Source organism: Phasianus colchicus, chromosome 8 (genome assembly GCF_987193195.1).
Source record: "Phasianus colchicus chromosome 8, bPhaCol1.hap1.1, whole genome shotgun sequence".
Lineage (NCBI taxonomy): Eukaryota > Metazoa > Chordata > Aves > Galliformes > Phasianidae > Phasianus > Phasianus colchicus.
The window spans coordinates 4,517,245-4,532,018 of NC_143443.1; the positions used below are offsets into that span (position 1 = coordinate 4,517,245).

A 14,774-nucleotide genomic window follows, 5' to 3' on the forward strand; every position below is an offset into this window, starting at 1 on the left:
GTATATGAAGCATCAGGGAGGTTATCTGCTTTGTTTTCCCACTGACAGCGCATTGTAATTTGCGTGTTCTTAAAATCAGGTATCGTGAGTACTAATGACGTAAATAAGGGCAAACGTCAGTATGTATTTCAAAAGCTTCTCCTCCTGACCCCTCTCCTTCATTGACTCAGTGCGCCGCTCCAAAGCTGCGGATGAAGAAAGGAGCCACAAAGCACGCAGAGCGCGGGATGAGTACCGGCGGCAATCCTTGCGGGCCATCCAGAAGGGCAGAGTGGCTGATCTGAGTAATTTGTTCCAGGGAACCAGCCTGAATAACGATCAGGAGGCAAAACTGAACAGCAACAGTGCGAGTCCTTTGCTATCTCACGCTGTGACATCCAGGTTAGTTTGCACAAGAGTAACTTGAAAGTGCTTGTTCTTTTGAACTGTTCCCTTTCCAATGCCTACCTGTATCAACAAGCTAAGTTTTTGGTTTTTTATGTTCTGACTGTCTTGTTCTTTCACAACAACCAGAGCATGAGTGTTTTTTAGGTGGAAACAACTGAATACTTAATGCCAACTGAATTATTTTTCAGGCAGATTTGTGAGAGCTCCTACTAAAAGATGGGCCCATCAGAAATCATGATTAGATTAGTATGCAAGGCTCTGATATGGACAAAGTCAAATGGACAAATTCTTAGGCAATTCTTGACTCTCAAGCCTGAAACTGTCTGCTTCGCAATGGATCATAGAATCATAGAATGGCCTGGGTTGAAATAATGATCATCTAGTTTCAACCCCCCTTCTATGTGCAGGGTTGCCAACCGCTAGACCAGGCTGCCCAGAGCCACATGACCTTTGAAACACACTATGGACAGTTGTTGTACTCCTAAACTTCAGAGAGTTTTCTCTTGGCAAAATCCAATATTTTCGGTGTTTTCTGCTTACTAATCTTTCATCCAACCGTTCAGGGAGTGTTGTGTAAAGAATTCAGCATGTAAGTGCTAGAATGTTGATTAGTCACTGTTTCCTTGAATACATCTTTTGTCATTAATTTGGCTTCCTGCGATGATGATGACAGTGTGAATTCTGTCAGAATGGTAGCATTAAATGTTACAAGTGACATTGCTTTACTAATTTGTGTTGCATGAGTGAGGAGTCTCCTCTTCTGTGGAAATTTGTTCTGCTTTGATGAGTAAGTTCTTTCCTGTGTTGTGTTGAATCAGAAAACCTCTGATTCAGCAGCAAAAGCAGTTTGAGAAGGAATCAAAATATCACTGACTGAGAGATGGCAGAATATTTAAAATTTCCATCAAATCAACTTGTCAGAGCTGATATTATTTTTCTGAGCTACTTAAATAAAAGTCTTCTCTGAAATGGAGTACTATAAACACTACTGAAAATGATGCCTTCTAAAATAGATGATCTGTAACTTGTAACAAGAAGTTCTGAGCTTCTGGAGGGAGGATACTTTAAGTAGTTTGCCTAAGGAATTTGTGGATGCTCTGTCCTTGGCTGCATTCAAGGCCAGGCTGGATGTGGCTCTGGGCAGCCTGGTCTGGTGGTTGGCGACCCTGCACATAGCAGGGGGTTGGAACCAGATGATCATTGTGGTCCTTTTCAACCCAGGCCATTCTGTGCATTTGGTAGTACCAGACATGAGTGTTTTGAAAAAGGGGTTGAAAAAAATACTGAGGTATGTCCTGATGGTTATACAGTTCATGTTCAATACTGCTTATCTATTATAAGCTATGCTTTAAACACTTACTGTGATACAGCATATAAGTAAATGTATATAGTTCAACTTCCTACACTTAATACGAGTATGGTGAAGAAAGAATGTTGGTATCTAAAATTTTCCTTCTCTTGTGAGGTGGAAATTCAAGAGGAGATATACAGTACATGGTTATTAACAGCTGGTCTGAGGCAGACCTCCAGCCTCTAGGAAACGCAGGTTTAGTATCATATCTCTAGTTTTTCAATGTGAAGCACAAGTCCTGTAGTTTTACCTTTTCCTGTCTGCTTATTCAGTTTTTTCCTTTTGCATACTGTGCTTATATTTTACTTATATTTTTGTGGATGTATTTTTCTCTTCTGTCATGTATGAACATGCTTGACAACACTAACACTATAGAAAATGACAGATAGTAATTTTGAGATTTGTCTCTGGGCAAAAATAAATTCCACAAGCCTTTCACAATTAAATAGAAGTAGAGCAAAATGAGTTGAGAAATGAGAATGGATTGAAGGGCTTTAGAACTCAAACGGTTTCTTGTTTCTATAACGAAGAAAGATATTAAAAAACAGAAATAAGAAACATACGTAGGATTTTTTGTTTCTTTCAGTAAGTGCATATCCGTGTCTGAATCTTCACTTTCTCCATTCACTCGTATTTTTACATCTTCAAATTTGATTATGAATGTTGGTCAGATCTATCCACGTGTTGATGTAATTTAGCAATTACTATTACTTTGGGCTTCATCACTCAGTGTTAACAAACTCAATCGCTATTTTTATTAACTTTCATATCATCAAGCGGACATCATCTATCTTTTTTCTCTTATTCATTGATATGATATTACTGTTTATTGATATGAATTACTGTTTTGGGTTTTTTGGGGGGGTTCTTGATTATCTCACGTCAGTTTAAGGTTTGGTACCTTCTGAGTTGATGTTATATTACTATTTCTTTTATTATATTGTCTGGAAATACCCAATGTTAAATAGCTGCTTCATGGCAGGTGGGTTAAGAAAGCAAGAAAAAACGTAGCTGGCTATCGTACTCGTTCCTATGAAGAGTACGTATGTCTTACCAAATGAAAGTGACATTATACTACAAGTAGACACACATGCACCAGCTTGAAGATTTGATACCTTTCATTAACAATTAGAGCACACAGAATTCCATGGGATTTCAAACAGAAATCCGTAGTAAGACCTCCCTTCTGTTTATGTTACCAGGGTAAATGAGACTGTGTGCTTGACTGGAATGCTATCAGGCTTTGTTTTGATACTATAGAGCTACCCTCAGTCCTTTCTTAGGATTGCTGGATGTGTTTTCCACATGTTTTACCTGACTTGCCTTTTACTAGCTAATGTAATCTAAAATGCTTATAAAGTTGTAAGGGAAGCTGGCAAATTGAGAGTATCGAGGCGACATAAGGGCTTAAACCAAACATTTCCTCTCTCGTGCTCAGTGGTTTAGGTAAACAAACTATTATAGGTGATTTTGGTTTAGAATTTCTTACCAGTGCAAAGGAATATATTCTAAGCAGAAAAAAACCTACTTGTAAAAGTTAAGCGGAATACAGAGGCTGCTTGAAATGCCCCTTGCGTCTTTCGTGATAAATGTTTTTTCAGTTGTAGTTCTTAAGAAATTACTTAGAATTCTGTTACAGTCTGAATATGTTTTTGTTTAAATAAAAGCTCAAAAGAATTTGAATAAGTAAAAAGAAAAAACATTGAAATTGTTCAGTGATCTATATTGAACAACAGTTACTCTGAACATGCTGCATTTTTAGGTGTGTGTTGTAAAATACATTCAAAGGAGATTTCGAACTATATTGACCCTTGCTTTCTTGCACTGCTAATTCCCCATGTGAATGCCTTCTTGCCTTTTAATGTAGTAAAATCTGGGAACGTCCTTCTAGACCCTTTTCAAGAGAAGTCATCATTCGCTGGTTCAAAGAAGAGCAGGTCCCTCGACGTGCCGGGTTTGAGAGGAATACCAACAGGATTGCTCAGTGGTTTCACGGTAATATCCTGATCTTTACTTTCCCATCTACTAGAGCTATAAGTGTATGTTCAGGAAGTAAATCTTACCGACCTTTCCTTTCAGAAAGGAATGTTTACAGACAGTGTGAAACCTGGTGCATGTGCAGCATTTTTTGCATCGTTCCTTTTTCTTAGCATGTGCTTTTCCTATTTTCTTTTTCTGGTTAAGTAGATTTGTGACTCAAATCGCTGATGTTTTTCAGGAATATTTTGATTTAAATAAAAAAATGCTTTCTGTAATATAGCAAGCCAAGCAGGAAGAACAGACCAAGATGGAGTGAGGGGGACTCTAAAATTAAGTGGCAAATACTGCAGTGGTATGTTATGTGAATGTCTCGCATTAAGTCTTTACCTGATTTGCAAACAAGATTTGAACTCGTGTCTAACATCTGTTGCATTTCGCATATCATGGTATCTTTTTAATTGTCTCTTTGTTTTGCAAACAAGGAATACTGAGATGTCTTAATTTTTTTCTGAATGTCCTGGAAGAATACAGGAGAATGTGTCTGTCTTGCATAAGGAACTGGCAATACAAATGAAAGCCATTCTGCAATGCCAGAATTATGGCTAACTTCTTGAGCCAAATAAGCAATAATGTAATAATCATTTGGATAGGTGGTTGTTTCTATGGAAAGGACCGCTGGTAGTATTTAATATTGTTAATATTTTGATAATGGATTTCTAAAACCTCAAGAGTCTCTAAAAATCATTGAAGAACTTCTGTATTTTCTTGTATCCCCTTCTATCTAGTTTTGGACCATCAAATGGGAGGATACTGTTGTGCTCACATTAAGATGTTAATGCACCACATTCAAAAAGATATCTATTACAGCATTATTGAAGAAGTGCATTAATTAGGTACAGAATTACATGGTTTTGCTGAGGTCAGTAGGCCCTTGCTTATGAGCTTTGACTGGCAGGTCCTTCAGCTTTTTATTCAAGATTAAGCACTAGCCTATTTGCTGTCTTCAAATTGTACTATAAATGTCTAATATTTTCTACTCATATAGAGATGAAGGCTTTGGGTTGCTTTCGTTAGGCTAAATTTAAAAAAGACAAATAATATAAGAAAATGTCTTTGCTATTGTACCTTCATCTCGGGTTATATTAATATGATGCGGTGCTGATCTCTTCTCTCTGTTGACCAGTGATAGGATCTGAGGGAATGGTATTAAGCTGCATCAGGAGAGGATCAGGTTGGGTATTAGGAAAAAGTTATTCACTGAGAGGGTGGTCAGGCCCTGGAACAGGCTCTGAGGGCAGTGTTCACAGCCCCAAGCTGCTGGGATTTAAGGAGAATTAGGACAGTGCTCTCTGACATAGGGTTTGACCTTTGTATGGTCCTGTGTGAAGATAGGGGCTGGATTCAATGATCCTTGTGAGTCTCTTCCAACTCAGGATATTCTGTGATAGTATAACTTGTTTGCTCTGTTTTTCCTTTGTCCTTTAGCCTTCCTCTTGTGCTTGAAATCTGTTTAATCATGTTATTTTTTTTCCTATTCCCATTGGTTTGCCAGCCAGTATTTTTGGAGGAAACTTCAAATATATAGGACATTTAGCCATCAGATATTCTGTTCAGCATTTGGTTGTTTTTCATTCAGAACATACAAGAGAGTTGATTCCCCTTTTTTCTGGGGAGTGGTTAATTTCTAAATATTTCCTCAGTTTTACTTGATTCTAATGTCTTACTACTGTTGATGTTATTTATCCACAATATGAATGGGATCTCTCAGATGTATGCTGAGTATAACGTGAGATGACAAAATGAGGAATTTGCGTATTGCCTATCTGTGATTTGGTTTCATGTATGTTTGCTAAGCACTTAATGCAGCATTGCGTCACCTCTGCTTGTCTTGAGGTTGAAAGAATAATTCAAAGGCTGCAGTTCAGAGTATCACAGAATCACAGAATGGCCAGAGTTGGAAGGGACCTCAAGGATCATGAATCTCCAACACCCCTGCCACATGCAGGGCCAGCAACCTCCACATTTAATACCAGACTAGGCTGCCCAGGGCCCCATCCAATCTCAGCCTGAACAACTCCAGGGATGGGGCATCCACACCTCTCTGGGCAGCTGTTCCAGCACCTCACCACTCTCTCTGTAAAGAACTTCCCCCTGACGTCCAACCTAAATCTTCCCTCCCTCAACTTCAAACCATTTCCCCTTGTCCTGCCGCTATCTACCCTTTCAAAGAGTTGATTCCCCTCTAGGTACTGAAAAGCTGCAATGAGTCATCCCACAGCCTTCTTTTCTCCAGGAAAAGAATATATGTAAACTTCATGGTTTGTGAGTGCTGGGGGAAGATACCAAATCAATGCAAGCTGATGGTTATTGCCATCTGGTTGAAGGAATGCATAGGTTGCCTTTAGTCATCATTCCTATTCCACGTAGATATTACCACAAATGTTTTTAGGACTTGCTGTCACCTTTTCTGGAAGTCTTACCAAGAATAGATCTGTAACAAGCTTGGTCACCAAATTATGTTATCATCATGTAACTTTACACTGGAGAAAAGATAGAAGCATATTGTTAGGTATCAGTGAAAAGATGTACATTTCCATCATCCATGTTGACCCTATTCTGTGCTTACACAGAGCACGTTAGTCTCCAAGGCTGTTAGTCTCATGCTTTTCATCACTGCTTAATTCAGACACAGAGATGAATGATGTTCATATGCCAGCTGTTAGCAGGATGAAAAAGAGCCCTCTGTTGGATTATAAGGAGTTCGCTACACGCTGAATGAGGCAAGTCAGGCTGGAAAATCTGTCTAGCATTTCAAGGATTGACGACAGGGTCACTCTGGTTTTGCACCGTAGCCTGTAGATAATAGCCATACTGTAGTTTTAATTTATTTCAAGTAATTATGAAGTAGTACTGTTTATAACCTGCATGTATAGGTTTTATGTTTTGGAACGCTATGCAAGAAGAAGTTTGTCCTTGCAGAGCTCTACATATGGGTGGATTTAAACATAGCTATTAGAATAATGATCACCTATTCACTTTCTGGGAGATGGAACGCTGTTTTTCGTATTCCCAGAATGGTTCACTATCAAATATCTACTGCACTTCTGATAGTGTTTTTCTGAGACAAAACAGTATTTGGAGCTGGGTTTAAATCCTGCAGTAGGTTCCTGCATTTAATTATGGATGTTACGAGTCAAGTTAGATACATAAATTGTGAAAAAATCCAAATCCTTCATCAGCTCTAATTCAGTTCTCAGCTTCTTCCTTAAGAAATAATAGACTTTTTGCTGTTTTCCGAGAACTAAGATGATCCTTCATATACCAAGTCTCTCTACTTAGCTCATAATGATTATTTTAGTGTGTTGATTCTTTTGAAGGCTTTGGAATTGTATTTCTAGTGCCATTACAGTTCCAAAGTGTCTACACAGGCAGGTTATTAGCAAACAAAATAAATGTTTTAGACTCATGGCTCCGCTTGGAAGGGAGCAAAGTATCAAAGTGAGGTAATGTGAGCTGTAGCGTGTGGCAAGGACAAAGGAAGCTCAAAAGAGCAGCAGGGAAATTGTAGAATGAGGTAAATGAATAATTAATGTGAATAGGCTAATTGCTAATGTGAAATTAGTTTTCTTATTCTTTTACAATACATTGTCCTTCTTGACTGCTTGTTAACTGGAAGCTATGTTCTAAAGATGTAGATGAGATAGAGAAAGGCAATTTCACTAAGGAGATACTGTAGAAGCCAAAAATGCGAGACTATAAATCACAGGTGACCACAGGAGTGGAAACAAGTTCAGTGTTAACAGTTTCATTAATACACACTGATCAGGTGCCTTGCCTGATCAAAGATTAAAAAATATAGTGTTTTTTTTTTTCTAAGTATGTCCTTTCAAGTTTAAGCTTGTGCCAGAAAGTTCTTTGAATCTTTTTCATAGAGCTTACTTCTGGGTGAGCTTATTAATCGCTTAATGGAAAAATATTTTGCTATTAAAAATGAAATTGATATACATTCTGGGAACTTGTTGCCCCCCCTATTTAAATCACTTTTAAAGATTTTCTTCTCTGTGTGCTTCTATTAGAACGCGAGCATTTATGATTTCAGTTAGTAGGCCACAGTGATGGCTTAGTGTATTTGCCTGTAATTTTACATTAGTGCTCTGTGTTGTGTCGCCTTATTGAAGTGGACTGTAGGTGGTTAGTTTTTCTCTATTACTATAGCTATTTCATTCAGACTGTACGTAACATCACATTACATAAAGTAAAAAGGAGAGATTGTATAATCATACAATCCATAGAGTTAGAAGAGACCTTAAAAGGTCCAACTCCCCTGCAATGAACAGGAACGTGCACAGCTAGATCAGGTTGTCCAGGGCTTGATCCAGCCTTGCCATGAAAGTCTTAGGGGATGGGGCATCAACCACATCTCTGGGCAACTGTTCTTGTGTCTTCCCATTCTCACTGTAAAAGACTTTTTCCTTGTATCCAACCTAAATCTACCTTCTTCGAGCTTGTATCCATCTCCCCTTGTTTTGTCACAACAGACCCCGCTAAAGAGTCTGTCTGCTTCTTTCCTGTAGCTCTCCTTCAGATACTGAAAGGCAACTATCAGGTCACCTCGCAGCCTTCTCTTCTCCAGGCTGAGCAACCCCAGCTCTGTCAGCCTGTCCTCGTAGGAGAGGTGTTCCATTATTTTTGTGGCTCTTCTCTAGATGCACTCCACATCAGGTCCATGTCTCTTTTGTACTGAGGACTCTGTGTTTGGGTGCAGTTCTCCAGGTAAGCCCTCACCTGCACAGAAGAGAGGAGCAGGATCGCCTCCCTCGACCTGCTGGTCATGGATCTTTTGATGCACCCCAGTATACGTTTGGCTTTCTGGGCTGCAAGGTCACATGCTCTCTTATGTTCAGCTTCCCATCCACCAGTATCCCCAGGTCTTTTTCGACAGGGTTGTACTCAATCCTTTCATCCCTCAGCTTGTATTGGTAATGAGGGTTGTCTCAACCCATGTGCCGTATCTTGCATTTGGATTTGTTGAACATCATGAGGTTTGTCTGGACCCACTGTTCAAGCCTGTCCATGTCCCTCTGAAAGCATCCTGTCCCTCTGCTGTGTCAACTGCACCCCACAGGTTGGTTTTATCAGCAAACTTGCAGAGGGTGCACTCAACCCTGCTGTCAGTGTCACTGATGAAGATATTGAAGAGCATCGGTCCCAGCACTGACCCTTGAGGGATGCCGCTCACCACTGATCTCCATTCAGACATTGATCCATTGACTACCACTGTCTGGACCTGATCCTGCAGCCAGTTCTTTGTCCATTGAACGTTCCACCCATCAAATCCGTACCTTTCCAGTTTGGAGGAAAGGATGTTGTGGGCTACTGTGTCTAAGGCCTTGCTGAAGTCTAGATAGATGATATCAGTGGCTCTTCCCTTGTCCAATGATGCAGGATGTTCCTGAGCTGAGAGCTTTGCTGTTTTTTTTATGGAAATGGAAGAAATATTTATCTAAAAAAACAAACAAGTGAGAGCATACATTATTTGGAAAAAAAAAATAAATTAAAAAACATATATAAGGACCTAAAACTTACGCATTTTAAAGAAAATAAGGATGAATATGTTCAAGTACAATGCCCTTCTACCTACAAAGGTTATGTTTTCTATGACTGGAGGAAATTATGTTCATCACATATTATGATAAAAGTGAATGCAGAAGGCCTTGTTTGTCTGACCAACTCCCTGAATCTGAGATGTGTTTCCCTTTTACATATACTGCAGTCTGTTCCCTAGACAATGGATCGTGTTTTCTCCTTTCAGTGTCAGTCATTGTGTTCTCATTAGTTATTTCATCCACACACACAGTGAGCTTAGATGTCAGCCGTTGCCAGCATAAGGTATTCAGCTCATACTACATATCTTTAAATACTGGATCTGGATATTTCTCTTTTTCTGGATATTTTTCCTTTTCTAGCATAGCACGTGTGTTCTGGGTAGAACCTTGTTAGTGTTGGACAAATTGCTGATATCCTACCAATTAGTAGTCCATATCTGATTGTCACGTGTGCCTGAAACCCTTGTTTCTTTGCCTGCAGGGTTACACTAACGTACATTCTACTTTACAGGCAACCACTTAGCCTTCTTCAGCTTACGCGAGAGTAAGTCACACTTATTATTTTACCTGCAGTATTTTGTCTTTGAAGTACAGCAAATATCTTTAGACTCAAGGTCAGAAAATTTTCCTGGTTGCTCAGCAGATGGCCTTCTTACCGTCTTAATACGCAAAGTACTGAAACCACAGTGCTATTGATCCAGCCTGTAGGCGAAGGATGACATGTTATCAGTTGGACAGCTCTTTTGAAACCATGCTATTTTCCTGCTAAGCAGACCTATCTCTCTCAAACAGGGTATCAGCAGGTACGTTGTGTAGTCATGCAGGGGGGGAAAGCATGCACCTGCACAAAATTATGTTGCTGGTTAGTCTTAACTATAGATCAACCAGTTAGAAGCAGATTGTGACACTTAAAGTGCTCTCACCACGGGAGATAAACAGTAGGAGATGATATGAAACAAAGTGAAGAGATTTCTGCGAGTCTGTTGGTAGCTAAACCTTTATGAGCAGCTTCTCAATATGACTCTGGCATGAAGGCAGAATGAGGTGCAGAGTGGGAAACGCAAATTCACTCTTTTCCTGCAAGGGAATGACAATTCCTTTCTTCCCTCTTGAATTTCAGAGAAATCAGTTCTTCCTTCTACTGTCTTGTCTTTCAGTGAATGGGACTAACATCACCATCTTGTTTAACTTTATGTGGTAAAACTCTAGAAGAGCTCGACAGAATAACACCCTGATTAGCATGTTGTCTCTGTATCGTACCTTACTTCTGCATCCAGGATTAGTACCTGTAGTATAACACATAATAGACCTTAATTCATTATATGGAAGTTTAAATTATATAGAATTCCACAGAACATTCTGCCACTGCTGTTAATGCTGTCACTGTTGTTGTTCTGGAATGCACATGGCTTTTTTAAATCCATTCCACCGTGCTTGATGAAAAAACCTTTTGGATTTGTAATGAGATGCAAACATTTATAGACATTTCAGTGCAAGATACCAGAGAGTTAATTAACCATGGGACAGAACTTGCTTCTGTTTTCACTCTTAGCCTTGCTGTTGTTTTCAGAGTGTAAAAGCATGTAAGCTTTGAGATCATAGGATGCCAGTAAGGGATTCTGCATACTCTCAATCTGTGTCCAGACCCTCTTATCATGTAAAGTAAAATTACTTGATTGATGAAAATTAGATAAAACAGAAGGTTCAAGTTCAGACTTGAGATTAGAAATTAAGAAAACATTTCTGTTTTCATCTTGTTCTGAATGTGAGTCTATCTGCTAGCTCGTTTACTGTAATTCCAGTTGTAGGGAATGGTGACCATTTTTAGTAGCTTAACAGAGAAGTAGGGTGGACTCCAGAGGTTGTCCAGATCTGAATCACTGTAAGGAGCCACATATGGTTATTATCATGCCATTCTTTGGGCATGAAGTTTTTACTATCCAAATATTATTCTCGTTTGACTTTCAACAGTATTTCAGTGTCTGACTGACTAAATGAAAACACAAGAATGTTGCTTGCAGCTAGAAAGGACTGTAATTAGTAAGTTAGCTGAAATTTCTGAAATCTAGTCAATTGTGTGACAAGAAAAGTAACTTCTTAATTTCCCTGACTTGTTTTTCTTTGAGTTAGAAAAAGAAGTACAGTTTCTTAAGTACTTACAGAAAATACCACGATCAAACTGCTTCACAGAAATCTATCTGGAGCAACTATTTTAGTATGAATATGGAAAATGTTCTAAATGCAGCATGATTTAAATTGGTATTGATTTAGGAATAAAATCTTTAATGACTGCTTAGTTTAAACAAACAAACAAACAAAAAAAACATGTAGAAAGATCCCTTCTAAGTCCAGTAATGTGATCGGGAGAACTGTCACAAATGTAAATAGACTTCAGAGTTGACTACTACTAAAAAAAAAATTTGCTTTCTTAAACATAGCATATATTGAATATACTCTCAGGCAAAAATATTTTCCTTCACCAGTGAAGAAGCTTTGAAAGCGAAGAACTCGGTATATTTTCTGCTTAGTTTCCTGTTATAAGATAGATTTAAAATTTCACTTGTAGGACTGCATGTTATCTGTGACTTTGATTTTTCTCCTTATATTGAGTGAGCTCTTCTGTTATTGTGGTTTGCCGTTACAGCTGTCATTGAGATTTCCAAAAAAAGTCTTGACAGCCTCTTCAACATCTATGTGAAGTTCTATGTACATTGTGAAGTGTATTTTTGAAGACCATTATGGACATATTTGTTTGGTAGTAAACACTATGTGATAGGCACATGGCTATTTGTACACATATAAAAAAAAGTTCCTTGAGTTTTCCTATTTTTTGGATCTGTTCATTTCATTACAGAAAGGAGATGGCTTGATTGATTATTTTTTAGTGCTGGATGTATTTTTGTCAACAACCAAATGTCTTTGTGTGTTCAACTGCCTTTCTTCTGTGTCTAATTCACAATGAAGAACATTATCATTAGAGGCTCTGGGAAATTTTTATTTACCTTACATTGTAAAGTAGTTTTGGTGATAGCGGAGAAAATCGAGCTGTATAATTGTCATTACAACTGCTATCATCTTCAGTGTGTTTGTGTTAGTGTGGCTGGCTACAAATTGTGGGCCAAATTTGTAGCGATACTCTAGGTTCTTTCTGAAGTTCGTTGTTTCATGCTAGGATCATACAGCAACTGTCACCTACGTTGTCAGGTGCAAGGAAACTTAACGTGGGAAGGGAGAAGCTGGATCTTTATGCACCTTGTTGACAATGCCTTTCTGGACCCTACCCGAATGAGCCCTGGCTGCCTTCCCAGGGCTGCTGTAGGACAGACTCAGAATGAAAAAGTCAGCTCTTGTTTATAGGTCAAACTGGAACTTTAATGACTCTTGTTGGATGCAGTGAAGAATCTAAACTTTCATAGACACAGATAAAATGCAAACGAAAATTAAAACGACATAGGTCTATCAATACAAATTGGTATCAGTATAAAAGGCCAGTGGAAAATATTAGCAGCTGTAGTAAATTAGCAGCTCGTTCAAGGCTGTAACGTGATATTTTGTTTACTACCATGTTACTCAATTAACTTCTAGACATTTCAGTGTCTATTCATTGGGCAAATGCTCTTACAGTGAGACTGTTAAATTAATGAAATCGTATTCATAATGCATTCTCAGTGTGCCGAATGACAGATCAATACCTGCATAAAATAAAGCCAGTTAATGTAGCAGTATACCAGGAAGACTCTGCGAGAAGGCTCTGAACACGATCAACCTGGATGTCACCTCTCTGTAGTTAACTGGTAGAATTTAAAAAAAAACAAACAAACAACTTTCCATACGTCTGCACATTGTATATTACGCCATTCAGGATGCTTGTTTACAGAAAATGTTGAAGCTTGCCTATTTACAGATAGATTTGCTTTTCATTTTACACATGAGCACATTTTCTATATCTCGTAGTCCTTACTTATGCTGAAATCTTACTATTCTGTTTCATAGTAGTGACTGTGAAGCTTCATGTTTGCTTTAGGTAGAACTACAAATTAATTGCCGTTCTGGAAAGCACTTTAGCTAAGTATTTGTAAATATTATTTCTGCTACAGATATAAAAATAAAATAGAAACAAATTCCTTGGGCCCATAGAACTATCAATCACGTTTCCTAATCTAAAGCTCATCCAGACTTCTTTCTTTTATACCCTATACGTATATCTTAATCTGTTAACTAACAATTATGAAATGATACGCTATGTCAAGTATTCTAGAATCCAGTCAGTAACGCTTATTTTGGAAAATGTGTGCTGTTTTAAAGGACTGCACAGTTTATCCTTCTAGATAGATGTTCTGTCCTTGACTTGTGTTTCTTATTCAGATTAAACACTTGTTGATTTGCAAGTACAAGTATTTCTTCTGGCACTGTTTTTCAAAAAAGAACTTGTGGTTAAATGTACGTTTATAGTTGAGTGAAGGGAGAATAGGCAAGCTGATAAAATCCAATTCGTGCCAAAATTGAGAGAAGTCATCTCAAGAAAACTAAAGCAGTAAAATTAAATGACAGAGATTGTACTGTGCAACTTAATTACTCTCGAGATATTTTCTGACAGCTTCATGCAAAGCGTAATGAGGACAAGATGTTACCTTTACTGGGATGATAAAGCACTGTTAACAAAGGGATCCAGATGTTTCAGGTTAACAGTTGTCTTCACATTTGAAAAGGAGAAATGAAACGAAGCCCATCTTTGGTGGTTTACTTTATGTATTGCTCTGAACATGTCAAGAAATTAGTCTTTTGTAGAGCACTTAAATCAAACTAATTTAGGGGATTAGGATGTACTGGATTTATGCTCAGTGCAGGGAAGGCTTTGTTTGTTTATATTACTATTTCTCTTAAACCCTTCTTTTCTTCTTTTCTATTGCCACATTGAGACTCAACATCTATTTCTTCTTAGTAAGAACTTCTGAGCAGCAACTTAAGTGGAAGCAGCACAAGCACTGTTTCTGTCCGAGTAGAATGTGCCTGGGAGGATACCCTGCTCCTTTCCATATTTTTCTACTCTCTTGCTTCATACTGTATTTTAGATTTATATTTGTATGAGCAAACTCACTTCCATTTTAAACATCTGTTTTCTAACATTAGTCAAGATGCAATATCATCCCTTTTAAGTACACAAAAAACCTTTCAGAGACTTAAATTCATTTCTTCAGGTTCTCGAGCACCTGATCCTATTTATGATGGTGCAAACGTTAGTGATTTTTTTCCTTTCAAAGAGCATAAAATACGATGTTAAACACTGACATTAACAAACATTCTTATTATCAGTTAGGTACATATGTCACCCAATGAAAGAACAGAAGCTCCATTTAACCAAAATTTAAAAGCCTAAACATTCAGATGGAGTGTTATCCAGAAAAGCACAACCCATCTGTATGTCTGTGTTTGCTTATAAGTATACTTAG

General features: G+C 38.2%; 1 protein-coding gene across 2 annotated transcripts in view; it reads left to right on the top strand.

Moving 5' to 3' along the window:
* SH2D4B (SH2 domain containing 4B) overlaps positions 1–14,774 on the top strand; it is a 68,237-nt gene that overhangs the window by 33,895 nt on the left and 19,568 nt on the right. The window contains exons 5-6 of one of the 2 annotated variants that reach the window (XM_031602573.2): positions 171–381; positions 3,606–3,733. In XM_031602573.2, the coding sequence (XP_031458433.1) occupies positions 171–381; positions 3,606–3,733 (339 nt within the window). The remainder of the gene's footprint in view (positions 1–170; positions 382–3,605; positions 3,734–14,774) is intronic. The other variant, XM_090144610.1, reaches the window with a different exon arrangement.